The 19,728-nt window shown below is 37.5% G+C and overlaps 1 protein-coding gene across 1 annotated transcript in view; it reads left to right on the top strand.

Annotated features, from left to right (window-relative positions):
• Positions 1–19,728, top strand: part of UBN2 (ubinuclein 2) — a gene marked incomplete at both ends in the record, with an annotated part of 42,471 nt that overhangs the window by 10,516 nt on the left and 12,227 nt on the right. Inside the window, 7 exons of the mRNA XM_010137471.1 lie at positions 10,371–10,508; positions 11,678–11,790; positions 12,796–13,294; positions 16,624–16,694; positions 17,390–17,519; positions 18,791–18,909; positions 19,470–19,583. Coding sequence (XP_010135773.1) covers positions 10,371–10,508; positions 11,678–11,790; positions 12,796–13,294; positions 16,624–16,694; positions 17,390–17,519; positions 18,791–18,909; positions 19,470–19,583 — 1,184 coding nt within the window. The remainder of the gene's footprint in view (positions 1–10,370; positions 10,509–11,677; positions 11,791–12,795; positions 13,295–16,623; positions 16,695–17,389; positions 17,520–18,790; positions 18,910–19,469; positions 19,584–19,728) is intronic.

The following is a 19,728-nucleotide window of genomic DNA, read 5'->3' as shown; positions in this document are numbered from 1 at the left end:
ATGATCTGCTGCTCTGAAGAGGGGGAGCTAAAAGTCTTGAGTGAGAGAGGAAAGATGATCAAAAGGACTTGAGAAAAGAGTAAGAAAATCATAAGTGAAGTGCATTGCTTACCATACATTATGTTAAGCCTCCATTTAAATGTCGTAGTAGATCTGGTAGTAGATCTATAAAACTTTGTAAAGAGCTTCTGTGCACATTGAGCTGTGACATTCCTAGCATATAGATGTTGCGATGAATATTACCCTAAAGAACTGTGTGTGGTGCACAGAAAACATGTTGCAGATCGTGGAGCAAAAGAAGTTCAGCTGTTACCAACAGTGAATAGGTCATCTGTGAGTATTGTTAGGTTTTGAAGTAGGTCTGAAGGCACATGAACAAGTTGCATGAACAGCAAGTTTGCTGTAGATTCTTATTATAGCTTGTATTAATATGTCCTTTTTCTTGCTTTAGATTAATATTTAGCCAAATATTTAACTGTCATATCATTATCTCTTAACTTTTGGTTGTATTGCCAGAAGAGTATTTGGACCTAAGCCTTGATATGTCCTTTCCAAATGTCAGATTCTCATCTTCAGCTCAGTAAGCACAGATGTGTTTCACTCCTGCTGAGAAACTACTTGAGCCTATAGGTTTATCTGTTTTCTCACTGTTGCCTAAGGTAGCCATCTTCAGTTTTGAAATTTTATGATACAGGACCCAAGTTCCATCTTTTTTTTTTTCTGTCACAGATCCGGTATGTGATTCAGGTAACTTTCAGGACTTGTAGTGCAGGTATCTCTCAAAGATGTACATGAGTCTAGCAGGGTTGACCACTCAATGGTGTATTGTTATTTCTTACTGCGCATCGTTCCAGTGCTGTTCTTGCTACCAGCAGCAGATCCGTTGGATTTGCAGGAGCACACACTTCTCATACCTCATGCCAAACTCCTTGCAAGAACATACAAAAGGCAGTTGTTAGAGGACCAGATGGTTGCATCATGTGGTAGCTGTGGAAGCTGCTGGGGAGAATGGTGTATTCTCTAAAGATAGCTGTCATGAACAAATCATTATGTCTTGTGCCTGCATTACAAATACAGACTAGCGAGAGGCAATCTCTGTTTTGCGTTTATCCCCATTTCTATTTAGAAAAGAAGAAAAAAAAGGTACCGTTATGGGGGGGGGAAAAGGTACTGTGTGACGGCTGCAGTCTAAGTTGCTTTTGCAGAGCTTAAGGCTGCTGTAAGTTAAGGAGTTAAGTTCAACAAAACCTTCCATTTGCATCTGAGATGGAATGAGAAGTGATCAGAAAGAAAGTATCTCTTTGGCTTGTTCATCTTTTGTGTGGCCAGCTATAAATCACCGTTTTCCCTGGGAAATGTCAGAGCCGGGCCCAGCCTGGACTTCCTTTTGGAAGATACACTTTCTTACACATAGAAAGCTGTAATATCTTGTCCACGAACACTTGAAAAATGAGTGCCTCTTGAATTGCTCCATGATGAGCATCCTGCTGTCTCCCTCCGTATCCCAGGAAAAAATAATTGAGAGCTTCCTTAGAATTTTAGTCCTTTTTCTTGTCACAGGTGTGAAATAAATACCAATCTCTTTGACACTCTTAACAGATTTATTCCATAGCTTTAGAGATTTTCTTTCTAAAAATGAGATTTTGAGGTAATGCAATCAAATATTATTGAAGAAGTCAAACTAATAAGACTCTAATGTTGTTTTGAGCGGGCATCGTAATTGAGTTAAGGAGTTCAGCTTCCTTTGGATCCATTTCCAGTTAAGCAGTGTAGATGTATGCATAACAAATTGCATATGTAATAGAGGATTTGGTTCTTCCAAGGGTTCAGGGAGGAAATTGTTCTACTTGTTTTCTTGAGGGTGGGGAGTCATGGTCAAATGCAGGGAATCTTCTAATGGCATGATTCTCAGGTAACATATTTTAATGAGTCTGGAGTACTGACACAGGTACAGGACATGCTTTTATGGAGGAAGGTTCATGGAAAGTGCTGATAGAAGGGAGCTTCTCCTAAGCAAAGACTCCTCAAAGGGGACCGGTACCTGCCCTAATGAGGTAGGGTAAATTGTAGACTGTTTAGTAGGCTAGATTGCCATTGTTTACCTTTTGTAAGAATAAAGACCATGCATGAGATTCATACAGATTTGCTTTCATTGTTTACTCTGGAAAGAATCAGTACTTTCCTACAGCACAGGAAAGATGTTAGCAGCATGGCTGCATTAAGACCACAAAAGTCCTTGTGGCTACTGAACACAGGAGAGTAATTCAGTGGACTCAGATGTCAAGCCAAGTAAGGGAAAATATTGGAGAAAGGTTCTTGGGTGCATATTACCCTCAGTGACACAGTCAATTCCCACCTCCCATCTTCCTTCTGACTCTTACAGGAGTAAGTACATAGTTACAGGTTGCTCTTTGCTTTGCATGTATGTGGTATATATGCTGTTCAGTTTTTTTACCTTGCTGTCTTACCTGGAAAATTCTTAGCTGGTCCTGTTTGGAAGAAGTGGCTTTTCCTCTCAGAATGCGAGTGCAGGCAAATGGGAAATCCATGCTTCGGTCTATACAGCGGGTATTTAGGTTGAACATTTTGACTGTAATCAGTAGTTGCGAACCCTTCATTACAGAAAAAATTAAATCAAGGCCATCATACTGTTGCTTCTGTCCACTATGTAATGGTTAGAATCATGGCAATTCCTAACCTTTGCTTATCTTAATGGACCTCTGTGGAAGTAATATACAAAATGCTCTTATCCTGCTAAGAAAGCTGTTCCTCCCCCAGTGTTTCCACTGCTTTGATGTTGAAAATAGGTTTTGCTATAGTAATCTGCCCATAACTACGTTCTTTATGGAATAGTATTCCTGTTGATTTCGGCTTACCCTCTTTTCTTCCTGCCTGCACACATATGCAGAAATGTGCATATCAGCCTGGTTTGACTGGACTACTTACTTGCTGTGTGATGACCTCTGGATAGCTGGCTGGTTGAATACCATCCTCACAGCGTGAGCTTTATATAGATGGAGATTCCAAGGGAATACAGTACTTTCTCAGCTTTCTGCTACATAACATAGAACAGGAATCTGAAGTAATACATGGTTCTTGGTGGAAAAAGTATGCAGTTTTCTTTTACTCAGTGGCAATAAGACTGGTATGTCCAAAACAAAGACCAGCTAGCACCTGCCCCCATGTTGGGTAGATAAAAGCAGAGGAAGAACCATCCACCTAGAGATCTGTAAGCAGTGCCAGCTGTCTTTGAAGCAGTGATACCAGATAGCCACATTGACAGAAACTGAAGCAAACGTGAATGCCAAAAGCAATGGGAAGCATGCAGTTCAGTCCTTTGGTCACCCAGGGCTGTATGTCAATATTTAACCCAGTCTACTACTATTTGTGGTTCCACAGCAGCCCTCTAAACACTGATGTAAAGAGTCCTGTGTTGCTGGGTGGAGAAAACTAGGCTGCCAATGGTTTCTCATAGATGGAAAGTTTCTCCAAAACAGATTCTCCAAATTCTTTCAAATTAAAGAAAGAACATATGGGTTTTTTAGCTATATCTTGCCTTAGAGCTCAGACCTTCTTAAAAGAAAGTCTCCCAAGGATTCTATGTAATGTTAGTAATTCTGAACGCATTGATAAGAGTTGCTCTTTTCCTGTCTGAGTTCCCTGGAATCCTAATTCAAGGGCTTAGTCTTTGCAAAAATTCTGTGACATGATACACAGTTTTCACACATTTTCATGATAAATTACTTAATCTTGTAATCTCCAGGCTTATTAAAGATGTGATAGATTTAATATCCTCTTCTCTCACATCCTGGCTTCCCTTCAAGAGTTTCTGCAGTTGTGATCCAAAGCTTGAAGTTGATGGATTGCCAGTAAGAGCATCTTGCTCAAGACTCTAGAATTTCTGAGATGCTTTATCCCAGTGAGAATGATATATATTTGCGGAATGGCAAAGCTTACTGTGCTGATGGTAATTTTTACCTTTTTTGTGCAGTTCTGGGCCAGATGTTGTTTTAGGCCAACTTCATGTTCTCTCATCCTTCCTGCTCAAAGGATCTTGTTTTTTGCATAGCTATGGAGAGCACTTTGGTTGCTTTAGAAAGATAAATGTCTCTTAAAAAAAAGAAAAATTACCTACCTGTCAATGTTAAAGGCATATATAGAAAAATGCTACGTAGGCTCCATTATTAAACATCCTTTCACATAGGATTGAGAGATAAATTTAATATTGATACATTTTTCATGTGGCAAAAGCTGCCTTTTGTAGACCTGTATCACGAACATATCCACACTGAATATGTGAAGGTTCATTAAAGCTTTTGTTTTAAAAGATTAATTTATTAACTGTTTCATTTGCTATGGATTTGTCTTATATTGCTGGTCTGCCTTTCTTGTTCGTTGTCATTTTGTCCAGTCTTGGAAGTTCTGTGGTTGGGGTATAGTGCACACTTAGCTGAGTGTACCATATCACCTTTAATAACCAATGTCTTGCGTGCTTCCCATGTGTCTTCAGGGTAGATCTGTTGGCTGGCACCTGACACATCATATGTATTTGAGTGAATACAAGGGCAAATTTCCTTTAGGCGATTCTTTGCTTTTTATCCCTCCTCACCCCAAGATAAATGTGTAAACTGGAGTACCGAACAAAGCAGATACTGTTCTGCTTAATGCAGAACAGACATGTTTAAACTGTATACTCAGCAGTCCTCGAGCACAAGAACCATTATAGCTAGAGGGACAAAGGTAGCTGAATTTGCAGAACAAGTCTTGTGTTTCTTAAAGCAAAAGTGATGTTCTTTAGGAAGGACTAAATAATTTCATTCCTTTTAATCTTGTGTTCTGGCCTAGGTTTCAACCAGTTAGCTTAGGACTGCTCATGTATGTAATGACCTCAGTAGTACAACTGAGAAACTGAAAACAGGTTTTTTTTTTTTCAAGTACCTATGCAGATGCTGAAAACCCTGAGCCTATATCTGGCCTTTTTAGTGCCATTGTTTACATTTGTATAATCAGGAATGTAGGAGTGAGAAATAATCATGGTGATTGGCATAGTAACTTCTTGCTTTTTGCTAAAGTTTTTTTTGGAAGAGCACAAAATTACTTTTCAAGTAATCTGAGTTAGTAGAGGAATAGATCATGGCCTAAGATCAACTATTCTTCATGAGTTGATGAATTTCTTTAAGCAGCACGAGGTTAAGTGTTTTTAAAAAAATACAGATAGATTATTATTATTGATATAACATAAAGGGAGGTTAGAACATGCCAAAATAATGGATCTTTGATAAGAGCATTTGTCTTAACGTGTCATGTGGTAAATCTGCTCTCCCCCTTGAATGGAGAAGGAAAGTGTAACCTTTTTTTCCGCAGAATCTACTAATAATTCTGTAACATGAAAGCTGGAGAAATTAAGTAATGCATTGCTTATTTGCAGTAAAAAACTGAAGAATTGAGTGGAACAGATAAAGGTGGTCACATGAGCGATCATACACTATACAACTTAACACTGAAATATTTTCAAAGCTATCCTAGTCTGGACTACACTGAGCCAGATATTCTAGCTTTATTCAGTAGCCTGTAATGCTTTTTTCTGTTGTGCTTTACCAGCTATCCTTTGCCCTAGGGTTAAAACAAAACAATTTGCCTATGCATTTTGGAAGATAAACTTTCTTTACCATGGGAAAGCTCTTTCTGCTTGGTTTTTGATGTTTTGGTTTAGAAAACCAGTGTATCATTCCCCTTAGTGTTTTTCAGGATTTCATTGTATATTCTCTTGCAGGATTTCTCGGGAAGATAGTTCTGGGGTTTTTTGTTTGACAACTTGTCCTTAAAGAATAGCAAAACCAAAGAGTGCATTTCAGTTCTTTGTGTCTTTAAGAAGGATAGAGATCGAAGAACTATGTTTGCAGTATCTTAAAGTATGTAGTGAACTGTGTGATCTTCAGTCTGTTGGACAGAAACAATATTTGATGTAATTTTTGTAGCTTGACTTTATTCAGTGGGGTGGTCAAATGGGCTAATGATGGTCAAAGCTAAACAGCTTGACCCTGCATTGGTTGGAGCCATCTCAAAAATAAACTGAAAAAGGAACAAAGATGTTCCATGTTTATATTTTATCTGAATAATACCAAATGCATAAAAAATAATGTACAGGCTACATTTCTTAAACTTGGACATGTTTGCAGCAAATAGCATTTTCAGGAATTAATACAGAAGTGTTAAAGCCTTTTCACACGTGTACTTTTACAGTTTAGGTTGCCCTCTGGAAGGGAGCTGAATGAGGAGGATCGTGGTCAAAGTATCTGAGGATCACTTTCAAAAAAATACCTGAACGCAAGGATAGACAGTATTAATATAAGATGCTGCTGTGTATTGTGGGTCTGGATTTCAGAACTAAAATTTGACTGTTCTTGCTATAAATAATGAAGTTGAAACTGCTTAACTTATTTAAAAACCTAAATTATCTTTCATACGTAAAGGTTTAATTAGATTAATGACACTAGAAGCATGGTAATGTAGCTCAAGGACAGTAATTGAAAATAACTTAGATACTGATCCACTTTTAGATGATTGGACAATATATCAGTCTTACTTAATCTGTAGAATTCCATAATGTTTCGTAGGACAAACCCGTGTTCTCAGAAGTCAATTGTATATGAAAACCTGTCAGTTTGTAGGTCTGAGAATTCTAATTCTCAGTCTTGGAATATATGAGGAAGAGCAGAACATTGTAAAGGACATAAACTATTTTCCTTAATAGCATCATTTCTGTGATTTCATACACAGTCTAGAAACCAATTCATCAGAAGATGTAGATATTGCAAGAACCATATTCCCTTTAATGGACAGTCCTGAAGAAACTTTAAAATTAAGTTAAATCTAGCTGTTGCCAATATTTGATAATACTGAATATTGAATATAATCATATTCAAATTTTCTGTTCTGTTAGGATGCTAGAAAATAGTAAGCTTACCTTGAGGGAGGGGATCTAGGTATGTTGTGTTCTGCAGGCTGCAGTTTTAGGTAGGTTGAAAATAAAATTAAACATTGAGTTGTAAGTTACACTTGTTCAGTAGGCTGAGGGCAAACCAAATTTTGGTAGGGAAAAGTAAACGCTCTCAAAAGTTAGAGAACTGAATGTCAAAAAGGTCTTTGAAAGTCTGACTAAATTCACAGTCCTCAGCAGAAGCTGTTGAAACTTCAACTGCTAAGTTACACATCCACATCTTGCTGACCTGTTTGCTTGCTAACTGCTGTGGGATAGTTTGCTAATCTGTATACTGAACAGATCCCTCCCTTCTGTATGCCTCGTTCCTATGGATCTCTGCCACCTAGCATGTGGATCATTCTAAAAATCTGCTATGATTCATGGCTTCCTCACTTGTGGACTGTCTTTAATCCTCACTTTTTCTCGTGTGTTCTTCAGGGCTTCCTTCTCTTCTGCAGCCAAGTCTTTACTGTGTTTCCCTTCACTTGTTCTTCACTTATTAAGATAATGGTCTCAGCTTTGTGTGCTTTCTCCTTCAAACTTGGCAACTAATGTATTTTTATGCTTTGATCCTGTACTGCCCCAACCTCACCAATTCAGTTCACACCCTGTCAGCTCAAAAGGGAAATGCCTGCTCTGTTAAGCACTGTAGATAATAATTTATTTTCTTTCCCTTTCATCTTTCTTAGATGTAATGAAGCTGGTTCTCAGTGCTGTAGGAAACCATCAAATTTCTCTGAAACTCTTATCCAGCCTCTGCTCTCAAGTTTACTTTGCACCTTCTGCTTTGCATGATCATCATGGTCTCTGAAAATGAATGACAAGTCTACAACTAAGCGATTTTGCTTTCATTTTGTCCAATTAATAGATTCTCCCGCTTTCTTGTGCTAGTCTCTCATATGATCTTAAGGCATTTCACAGATCCTGTCACCGCTTTTTCTTTCACATTCCACCTTTCTGTATTGCTTGGTAAGCCTTCCATTCCAGGCAGATAAATGATGATGACTCATGGAAATTTCTAACTACTTATTCAGGTCAAATCCTCATAGATTTCCAATTCAGGCTCTCACCATCTTCCTTGCTGATGTATGCGTTCACTATTTTCCTCTTCTGGATAACTCTTCTTCCTGTTTTAACACTTGAGGTAGCCCAGACTGCGGTTCTTAAACCACTTTATCTTCAGTGTATTTTGCATGGCAGAGGGAATGAAATAGGCTGATAGCTGACAGTGCACTGTGTGCCTTCCCTTCATGTAGGTCCTCTCAAGTCTTCAGTTAATATGTCAATTAAAACCGCCTACTAATTTATTCTGCCTGTTGAATTCTGTCTTAACAGACACAGTGAAAGGCTTGCTGGTTCAAACCTCAAAATAACAAACACATTGTTTCCTTGTCAAATATCTTAATTTGTAATTGTTTGGCTATGCTACCAAACATTTATTTCTTGCAGCTGTAACTCAAAATCAACATTTTTCCTCTGCCAGAGCTCATACCTTTGAGGTGTGTCCTAATGCTACTTTTTCTTTCAGACGAAGGGCAGAAATTGATTGTTATTTTGTCTTTCTGTACTTTTGTAACACTCTTAAGTCCTGTAAATGCATCCTTATCTTTGATGGCAGCTATGTGTCTCAGGCATTCTGTTTTTCTGCTTCCAGACTATAGCTTCCAGAATTGTATTTGCTGCTTAAGTGCACCCCTTTAGAATTTTCGGTGTTTGAAAACAAGGACCGGTAGTTTGAATTTGGCATAGTTCAGGACAATGCTGTCCTTCTGTGTAGTGATAACAGCATTGTGAAGGCAACCCTCCCTCAGTTCTCTTGCAGGTACTTCCATGGCTTGCTTTGTTGATACTTATGCATAAAGCTGGAATGAATATATTCAGTCTCCCCTCCTTTTGGGGAGTTTACTGTAATGAGATTTCCTAGAGATTAACAGTTTTCTGGTGAACTTGGGGGAGAGTGTCATTCTGAAGAGGCTGCTGGTCATGAAATGATAGAATTAGTATTGTCTTGCACTATAGTGAATATTGACCACTTTTCCTATGTATTTGGATTTCAATATTTGAGATACATCTTTGTAATTCTAACTTGGAAACTACTTTATAAATACTAAGTGCTTTTCAAAATAGCATGTGTAAGAGTTTAAAACCTTTTGTGGTTTTAAAACTGTCTAAACAGTGAGAATATATCTGATGTTCAATGAAACAAATCCTGGTATTGTGGTATTTGTGTAAGAGGCAATGTCATATTCAACACCCAAAATTGGAAATAAGCTTGCAGGTGCTGTGTCTAAGTTTGTAATGTCTGGGACAGTATTTTTAATAAAAGAATTTCAGAGAACTTGGTAAGAAGATTTTTTTTTTTGACTGGGCACTGTGGTTAGAGTTGGTACTAAATGTAGCATGGATTGGAATGTCTGAACATGTCAAGTGCACTACAGAGCTTGATATTAATGGAAACTCTGGCAGTGTTAATGAAACAAAGCATATAATCTGAGAAGGTTTTATTATGCTTTACAATTTTTCTTACTTTTTTAAGTTAAAAGCCCCCAAACCCTCTACTATCTTCCGTTCTGTTTCCTGTACATAACATCCAACTCTGTAGAACTGTGATGTAGATTAAGCTTCTTCCCCTGCAATGTAGTGATTGTTCAGACTTTCATCTCCTGAAAATACGGAATAAATAGGTTCTGGAAATCAATGTAGCTATCACAGATAACTTAGAGGATCTGCAGTAAAAGTGTAGGACTAACAAAAGGTAATTTGAACCACATGTCTCATAAAATTGAAGGGTATTCAACAATAGAGACAGGGTTGGTATTTTTTTACAAAATTTTTGTTTTCAACCAGTGATGTTGGTAATATGCCTGTAAGGCTGTCTTAGATGAAAACAAATAATTGATTATGTGCCTGCCTACTTCCTGGACAAAAACAACCAATGAACAGCCAAGTGAAGTTGCTCGTAGGCAGGTGGTATATCATTGTTCATATGGTTTATGTGTCTTCAGATTTAACATCTAATATAATGTAGCATGCTCCCAGAGACAGCATATCAGGGTAAAAAAAGCTTAAGAGTTTTGGGGCTTTTTTTTATCTAGGCGAGAGGATGCTTCTGCCCATCCTCATTTTCTTTCTTCAGAAAGCAGTAGTTTTAATGCTGTAATCGTCTCTTTTCTTTCGAAAAAAGCATATTGTTGTGAAAGTAGAAAATTTATTCTGTGATATTAACGTTTTGTGCCTTGGCCAGTAAGTTCTCAATGGCATTACTACCCTGTTTCTGTTCTAGCAAGCTGTGCTGTGTACTTGTATGTAATTTTTCATGTATACAGACTGGTAAATGAAATACGTATTCATTTCATTAAGAAATGCTTATGAACTCTTTCCTGCCCAGTATGATGAATTGGTTCCTGCGTCCCTGACAACCAAATATGGAGGTTTTTATATCAACACTGGTACACTGCAGTTCCGCCAGGCATCTGACTCAGAGGATGAAGACTTTGCAGAAGACAGAAAGCATAGGCCACCTAAAGTAAGTGATCTTAATTATGCTTTTAATACAGGACTTACAGCTGAGTGGAGAGTGGAAAATACTTGATACACTTAGAATGGCTTAGATGAAGAGGCTGAAAGCAGCATGATGTGCAGTACTGCTTTATTGCATTTTCTGTGTTTGTGGCTCATATCTTCTCAAATGCATTTGGGAAATAACTCAGGATGTCCAGTCTTGTAAGACAAAGCATCTGATAGGCAAGCTGACAAGTTGTGTCCATCCATCTTGAAGTGACAGATTCTGTAATTTTACAGGAATTTTATTATGAGATGAGAACTTAAATTCTCCAACGCTGCTTTTATGATTTTGCACAAAGCTTGCATGATTTGAAATTGTTCCAAATATTCAGAATAACACTTAGAACAAAATCTGTTAAAATAAACGCAGCACATTATGGAGTGTATATACAGTCTTGCCCAAACAGTGTGCTGTTCTGTGTCCTTTGACAGGTTATGATCAATGTGAACATAATTGCTTGCACACGACATTCACAAGTTCCAAGCCATTCAAAGGACTTCCTGCTTTCTGATGTTCTCTCCTGCTCTCTTTCTTCAAATTTAACATAATTCTAAGGTTCTTTTATTAGGTCTGACGGGTATGAAGTTAACTTTCTTCATAGCAGCACTTACAGTGCTATGATTTGAATTTGTCACTACAGTAGTGTTGCTAACATTAAAGTGTTGATTGTTGCTATATAATGTTTGCACAGTTTGAGGGCTTTCTTCTTCCCTACCCTAAGCCAGCAGGTAAGCTAGGGATCAGAAAAAACTTAGAGGAGATAACTGATTGAATTGGCCAAAAAGGTATTCCAATACTCTGTAACTTCATACTTGTCATGAAGTATGTGGTAGCATACTTCTGTGGTAGCGGAAGAAGGTTGGGGAATTCAGTCTTTCAAGATGGCTGTTCCTCATACTGGCTGGGCATCCTATTGAAACCTCTGAAATCAGTTACTCTAAATTATTAAGGATTGAGACTCGTCAGTATCTGCTATTGCTGCTAGGAATCCAGTGGTACTGTTTGCCTTTATGCACATTAAGGTATTTTTTCCTGGCTCTTAATTGGCAAGTATAAGGAAAACAATGTTTCTTGCTGTAAAAGCCCTTTAGGGTAGAAAAATCATTGTTCTTATTTGATCTCTTTTCTAGATAGCAAAGTTAAAAGAAAGTGAAGATCGTGGAATGAAGAAGCGCAAGCGGAAAGATGAAGGGACAGAAAAGGAGAAGAAGCCTAGGAAAATGAAAGTTCCTAAGCAGTTGGGGTACATTTATTTCTTTAGATGAACCCTTGAATTGTATTGGAGGTTTGCTTTTGAGAGTGTGTGCCATAGCAACAGTAACACAGTTGTTTAGAATATTGTATTTTTAACTGTAATTAATAGCTAATAGATTGTGGGTTTGGTTTCTGTATGGACTTTTTGCATAAATCCTACAAGCTTAATTTTTTTGTCCCCCAAAATTTTGAAGAGGGAAAAATAAAACAAGGAAAGACACAAATTACAGAACAGAAATTTTCAGTCTGAATAACATTGTTCTACCAAAAGTCTTGTGTAGCACTTAGGAATTACATCTTCTCATGAAAAATAAGGTTCTTCCTATCCCTTGGTTTCTAATCTGGAAAATATAAACATACCTTAATTATTCTACATATTTTGTACTAGCTTTGTGTGTGCTTTCCTGTGTTCTGAGACTAGCAAGGAAAGATGAAGGTGGTGTATTTTCTAATTGGTTTCTAGAAAACTGTTGTTGAGTGAAAGTTGTATTATGAATATCTAACTTGATACTGAAAACCTATTGATAGTATTTTTCATCACAGTGATGAACTGATGGAAAATGTTCAGTTTAAGTAGCATATAGATGTTGAGCCTGCATGCCAAAACTCTTAGCAGTGAAAAGAGCTTGTTTTAATATACATAGTGCCTAAACTTAAAGCAGCCCGCTTCAGGAGTCTGAGAGGGTGTTTTAGTAGTGTAGGTCTAACACAAGTTTAACAACTGTGCCCACTTCTCCATAACTGAGAAGTCAAAAGTAAATAATCTTTGCCTTAATATGTATAAAACTTAGCAAAACAAATCAGTTGATGAGCATGAAATCACATGACTAGCAAAGGTTTATGGTAGTTGATAGAATAGTCTGAAGATGGAAGCACAAAGTACTTGCTGCTTCACCCTGATAATTTTTTTAATTGTACTAAATTCACAAAATTTTTTGAAAGGTTTAGGTCTCAAGTCACGTGCATTCTAATGAAACACTTCTTTCCTCTACAGAGTAATGGCCTTAAATTCACACAAGTCTGAAAAGAAGAAAAAGAAATTGTATAAAGACTCACTCTCTCTGGCTGCCATGATCCGTAAATTTCAAAAGGAGAAGGAAGCCATGAGGAAGAAGGAATCTAATCCAAAACCTCCAGTGACTGTTGCAACCTCTACCCCTAGTAAAATTCCTTCCTCCTCTCTCAGTGCAGGAAACGATATCTCTGACTTGAATCTTAGGATCAATGATCCTGTCCTCTCCATTTTTGGTAGCACAAATGAACCTGAGCTCCTGCAAGAAACTGAAAGTACCCTGGAGATCCTGGGAGACATTGACTTTGACAAGTTGCTTGACGGCACTTCTGATGGCAGCCCAGTATCTGAGGTGTCAGGAGAAAATGGAAACGTCACTCAGGCAACCTACACCTCTCAGGTCATGACACCCAAGCAGGTGCCTGCCCTCCCAGAAGGTCTGCCTGTGCTACTTGAAAAGCGCATTGGAGACCTTCGAACAGTAAGTATGAATTCACTGGCGAGAGATTGCATTCAAGAATCTTGAGAGAATGAGGAAGAAGAATTAGGGCCCAAGTTGTCATCTTTGAATCGCTGAGTGAAACTCTAAAAAATGTAGAACTGATCTTAATAATGATCTTAATGGCTATATTTATACTAAGATGAAGATGGGCACAGAGATGATGCAGGTCAAGTGTTAAAGCAGTGTTTGTTTCACAGTGGAGACAAGTTTTCGAAGTCTTCTGTGTGCAGTAACTTGTAATGTTTGTTTTCCATAATGGAAATATGAGTGTTACTTCAACTTGAATTATTAGTTGGTGAAATGGATGAGTTTTCCTTGCTTTGGAGGAAGAAGCCTGAAATATGGCTGCAGCTTATAAATCTGTGTCTTGAATTTTTGGCTTCATAGCAAAATGCTAACTTGCCAGTTAAAGTCAACTAACTAATCAACCAAAGAAAAAACCTCAAACCCACAACAAAAATCCCCACCAACAAAAACCACCACCCAGCTGAAAAAAAAAACCAAAAAACCAAAAACTTAGCACAAAATCAAATACTGTCTTTTAGAAGGTTAGAATGGAGTCTGTACTCAGTATTTATGAAAAGTATTAAATCCACAGGTTACAAACATGCCAACAGCTTATGGAAAGGGATCAGAGCTAGTAAGATATTATGCTCCTTTCAGTTGTGGATATTATCTTGAAGAAATCTGTTTGGTTGTCTGATATTAAAGCTTTTCCTTACTGAGAATGAAGTGCAGCTTTTCTTTACTCAGTAAGTTTTGAAAAAGCAGTTCAAGTTACTACGTTTTTAGAAAAAGAAATTTAAACAGTAGCAGAGCTTGCTTTGCTGCAGGTTAGAGTAATGATAAAACATGTTTATCTTACCTGTATGTAAATGTCTGCTAGTGTTCTTAGTTATTTTTAAATGTACCAAGCTAAGTACAGCCAAGGGCTTAATACTTAAAGTGAGAGAGATGATTCTGTCTGCCTTTGAATATTAAGGTTAATATTGCTATGACTCAACAATAAGTTTCTAGCAAAACTGCAGAAGAATTGGATTAGGCTGAAAGTCAGGAAGTGTTGGTGACCTGCCCCAAATTCATGCTGCTTTGCTGTATAACAAGCCCCACCCAGCGGGAAGAAAGCTTTAATTCAGTGGTGCTTGGAAAATCTAACTCTTCTATCTACTGCTTTTGATGATGTCTGCTGGAAGTTTGGTGCTGAGTGAGCAGAGTGAGTCTATCCATATGCTTGGGGGGAAAACTAGACTGGATGTTGACTTAGATTGCAGTTTGCAGAAGGTAAGAAAGTTGCAATCAACTGACATGTTATCAGTGGGGAAAACATCTTCTAAAAAGGAGGAAATAAAAAATGGGTGTTGTCAGGTACTTGCCAGGCTCACACCTTGTGCTGAAGATGACTGAAAGAAAGCTGAGGAAAAAGCCTGTCTTCCATGAATGGATTGTGATATATCTAGATTTAAAAAAAAAAAAAGCTCTGGATTAAATACAATAAAAACTTCCTGACTTCCTTTTGTAGATTGATTGCCCTGAGTGGGCAATTCTGAGTTACACAACAGAAGACAATATTGTACATGAGCAAGAAAGTAATAAAAGGCTTTTTTTATTGTGAAGGTAACTGTCAATCCATAGAAAAAACCATACATAGTTCAGTGGTAGCAATGCTGCCATGTTGCTGTCTTCAAAAGCCAGCATCGCTGTCCAGAATGATACCATAATGCTGAAATCACCTTTTAAGGTCTACCTGGGACTGAAATTCAAAGCATTTGTTTCCTTCCACTTTATATAAACCAGATTATTATAATATACTTGTGTTAATTATACTTAAAGATACTGCATTTAAGACTTTCAAATGTGCATTTTTGGTTTCCTATCACTTGTAAACATCTATAACCTTTCTAATTTTTTTAGCAGGGCAATTGCTTCAGTATTCTTAGAGGTAGTACCATCCCCTCAGCAGCTGAATTTACGGTAGAAAATAGTGAGCAGAAGGCAGTCCTTACAGGAACTTAAAAACTGGTACCAATGTTCATGAGTGAAGCGGTAAAGCATTCAGACAATGTGCGGGCTACCTTATGGTTTCTCATAGACTGTCAGATTCCTGTTTTCCTGTGCAGTGTAGAGTTCAAATTCCAGAAAATAATTTTCTTTCAAACTTAAATGAGTCAGTTACAAGGAGCACGAACAGTAAGTATTTCATAGAAATAAAGGAATTTTATCAAGTTAACACATTTATTTGTAATTTTCAGCTATGTTGTCAAAGACAGAATTGGAGATTTTTAATTATTTTGAATATGCAGACTTGTAGCATATTGGCTACTTCTAATGTTTGTCAGTCAACATAATGATACCATGCTTGCCTACTTTTCTGCATGCCTATCCTTCACATGTTCACTGTCTGGTCCCAGTGCCAGAATATAAAGTGACAATACACCTCTGAAAGCTTTTTTTTTTTCTCATGACTTTTATAAATCTGCAGAATGGATGAACACTAGAGAGATGATCTTACTGACTTTTGTAGCGTGGTGCAAGGAATTGGCTTTCTCCTACAAGCTGTCACTGTTCATGAAAATAAGAATCTAGGTGATAAGAACAAAGATAAAGGGATTCTTCATGGGAATTCCTGAAAGATGAGCAAAAAATTCTAATATAAGGAAGCATATATAGGATCAAGGCAGGTTTTATTTGGTTTTTTGTCCCTGCTCCAGACACTCAGGAAGAAACCAAACAAAAATATTAGAGATAGTCTAAAGATGGTAAGAATGCTGGACAGCACCAGAAAAGAGGGATAGGTATTCCTCTAGCACATACAATCCCTTTGTAGAAATTGCAATGAAAGATTGAGATGTATCTAAGAAGGCTGGAAATTTGTAACTGGGTGATACACGTGACAGCTCAAAAAGGAGCCTTTCATAGGTGGGGAGTAGAAATATGTTGATGCTCTTGCCTGCTTGACTTGTCAAGCAATGCTCCTCTTTTAAAATCAAACAGTGGTAGTGGAATGTTGCTGGTGGTGAGATAATCTTTCTTCATAGTTACTGAAAAGATGAATGTGTAACATAAGTGATACAGGCAGTTTCTAAATAGAATGATCATTTGACCTAGAGCAAGGTATTTTTGAGTATATTAACAATCCTTGCTGGTTTTTTTAAACATCTGAGATAGTTTGGTTTTGTTTAATTTTTTTTCCCGTGTAATGTTGTTCTCTGAAAAGTAAGAATGTGATAGAGCTGTAAAAGTAAAGAGACAAAGGTCGTTGGTATAAAATGCTCTATGAACTCTTGGATACTCTATTGCTGTGCTTTCAGGCTGCCAAGATGTTTGATGAAGAAGGGAGGAAGAAGTTTTTCACACAAGACATGAATAATATTCTGCTGGAGTAAGTGCTTATCTGTACAACCTTCCCTTTTTGGAAAGGGGGTGAAAGGAAAAGTACATAAGAGGAAAAATAATTGACGTTGTTCCAACAAAGCCCTTAAAAGTCATTGAAGGTAGATCAGTCTAAACTAGTTGTTAGCTAAAGAGATTTATATATTAATATAACTGTCATGATTGTCTGTCTTTACCTAGTGTAAAGTGTTTTGTAGTGCCCTGTGTCCTTGGCTTCATATGTAAAAATTCAACAAAACTGTCATTATTTCTTCCTGTCCTCTACTTTCATAACTCAAAACACCTTCAGCTTTCATGAAGAAAAGTGCCAGATCTTTTTTGCTCTGTAATTCTTCAACGAAATGTTTGATATAGAAGGCTCTACGTTGTTATTCTAAGAAACAAAGTAATTTATAGAAGACTGTACCAGTCAAAATTACATGAAGATTGATGTACAGTGGTGAGAGTAAACAAAATTTGAATGACAGTGTTCATTATTCCTGGAGAAGTATGTGTATGAATGATTTCTTGCCATTGATTAAGACTTCCTCCTTCTGTAAAAAAAAGTTTATCTGAAAATGTCCCAAGCTTCTATAGTATGTGTAGCTAGAATATGTTATGCATATAAAGCTTCCTTAGGTTTTTGTTCAGTTATCTTCGTCTTGGAGTGCCTCACTGGTTGAATGACACTTGTTTGTTTGTCAGTATTGAGCTACAGTTACAGGAGATAAATCCTGCCGTCCGCAATGGAGTTTACTCTCACCTTGAGGCTTTTGTGCCATGCAATAAGGACACACTGATAAAGCGTCTGAAGAAGTTACACCTCAATGTTCAGGTAATGATGGGGAGATTAGCTCCAGCTTTAGTCAGTTATGTAATAGTAATGGGGATGGAATGTGGGATGATAGAGCAACAGCCACACAGTCTCCATTAAAGCAAAATCTTTTGGATCAGTTGCTTGATCAGCTTAAAAGCTTTTTTTGTGTGTATCTGCTATTGTCACTACTTTACGAACAAATATTTTAAGTACTCCAGACCTTTTATTTGAGAATGAAATGCTTTCATCTTGAAAGCTGGATATAGGGTACGTATCGAAGTAGCAGAACTAGAAAGCCACAATAATTGTGGTTATGTCAGGCTAAAAAAAAATACTATTGCATTCACTTTTGTGTCAAAAATAAAAAGGCTAGATGGATAATAGATGACCCAGCCTGTGCTGTTTGTGCAAATTTGCCTTTGTGGCTAGGTCTTACAAATACTTTGTTATTTGCAGTTGCTTTTCTCTTAAAGAATATGTTTTTCTAATGACCCAATTCTCTAGATGAAATCCAGGACTAAATCCTGCAGAGGATCTGAGGATCATGAATGCAGAGATCTCAGAACTTGCTAGAGCAGCAAACGTATTCATACGCTATTTCTAAGCAGCGAGACAGCACATAGTGTTCTAGTTCTTCTCAATACACAGTAATGATTAAGACAAAATCAGAAGATATAGGAAGAGAATTTAAAACATGTAGGAAGTATATAGTATATTACTTCAATTTTGAAATTCGTAATACTTGGAGACAGTTCTAAATACATAGTCCTTACCTTTGAGGTACCTAAATTACATACAATAGTAATAATCTAATACTCAGATAATCTAATAAATACATTTTGTTCATTACCTTGGTAGTTTTTATACCACTGAAGTTTTGGAGACTTGATTAATTGGATACTTATTTGCAAGTGTTGAGATATTCATCGGTCAAGTCATCTTGCTTTTTCCCCTCAGGTTTTCTTCCCTTCCTGGTTTGATTAAAAAGCATTATTTAAAGAGATCATGGCATAACATTTTTGGATATTCATAATACGTTTCTTTCTGACTCTATCATTGTTTCTGGTCTCAAGGCTTACATGAGTTGTGTAAGAAATTTCAAGTATGTGCATTTCTATAATGCTGTTGCACCTATCAATTCAAATGCCATGTAGAAAATGACTGTTGCAGTCAGTACTTAGTGCTGGGAATATTGCTTCAGATTGAGTGGGAAGTAATTCTTGTGAAATGATCTGAGCACTCTTTACATTGCATCTAATAGGAGTGCTTTCGTGTTTCTCTTTTCTCAGGATGACCGCTTGAGAGAACCACTGCAGAAGCTGAAACTGGCTGTCAGTAATGTCATGCCTGAACAGTTATGCAAGTATCAAGAGGACTGTCAGGCCCGCAACCAAGCCAAGAATGCCAAGTAGGTATTTCTGGAGTCTGTGCATGCCCATTGTAGAGTCCAGCTGGAAGTCTGTGTCCATGTTCATTCCCTGAGCTCAGCAAAGTACTCAGCTCCAGTTTACAGGTGTCTAAGTTTTTTGAATTGTGCAGAGTGCTTAGCTTTGTGTAAGTGACATTAACACGTGACCTTAGAGATTCTGTTAACTGCATGAAATAGGTCTTCAGAGAAGGAAGTTGAACTGAGAAGGAGATTCTCAAAATGCTGGGTTGATGGAGGAGGATGGTGTGTTCTGGTTCTTGATAAATTTTGTCCTTGTTCATTGTAATAGTTTCACTCATGGTTAACTAGTTTTAGAACTGGAGGAGCATTAATAGATTGATAAGTGTGCTGCCGTTTCCCAGTAGAGGCACTCCATTAGGCTTGTAGCCAGCATCCCTGATAGCATCCATACAGTGTGTCCTTTTCACTGCTCTCGGACGACCGTGAAGCAGCAGGAAGGGTATAACAAGAATCTGAAGACAGTTCCTTTTTTTGTCTCCATTGTATACCTATAAAGAAAACCATTGTTCTAACTGTAGGTTGCAAGCAGAAGATGAACGAGAGAAAAATGGATCAGAGGAAGATGATGATGAGAAACCTGGAAAGAGGGTTGTGGGACCCAGAAAGAAGTTTCATTGGGATGATACAGTGAGGTGAGACAAAGCTACCTTTTCCACCAAGAATTTTCACTGACTTCATAAGGGGATCTCCAAGGGGATGTTACTGCTTAATAAATAATTGTTCTCAGAAGTTTACCTCAGAAGTTTTGGAGAATGGAGCTAAATAGGCAAGCTAGAA

The sequence above is a fragment of the Buceros rhinoceros genome, unplaced genomic scaffold (genome assembly GCF_000710305.1).
Source record: "Buceros rhinoceros silvestris isolate BGI_N320 unplaced genomic scaffold, ASM71030v1 scaffold3656, whole genome shotgun sequence".
Lineage (NCBI taxonomy): Eukaryota > Metazoa > Chordata > Aves > Bucerotiformes > Bucerotidae > Buceros > Buceros rhinoceros.
The sequence above is the reverse complement of the archived record's forward strand: the minus strand, read 5'-3'. Positions and strand labels throughout refer to the sequence as shown.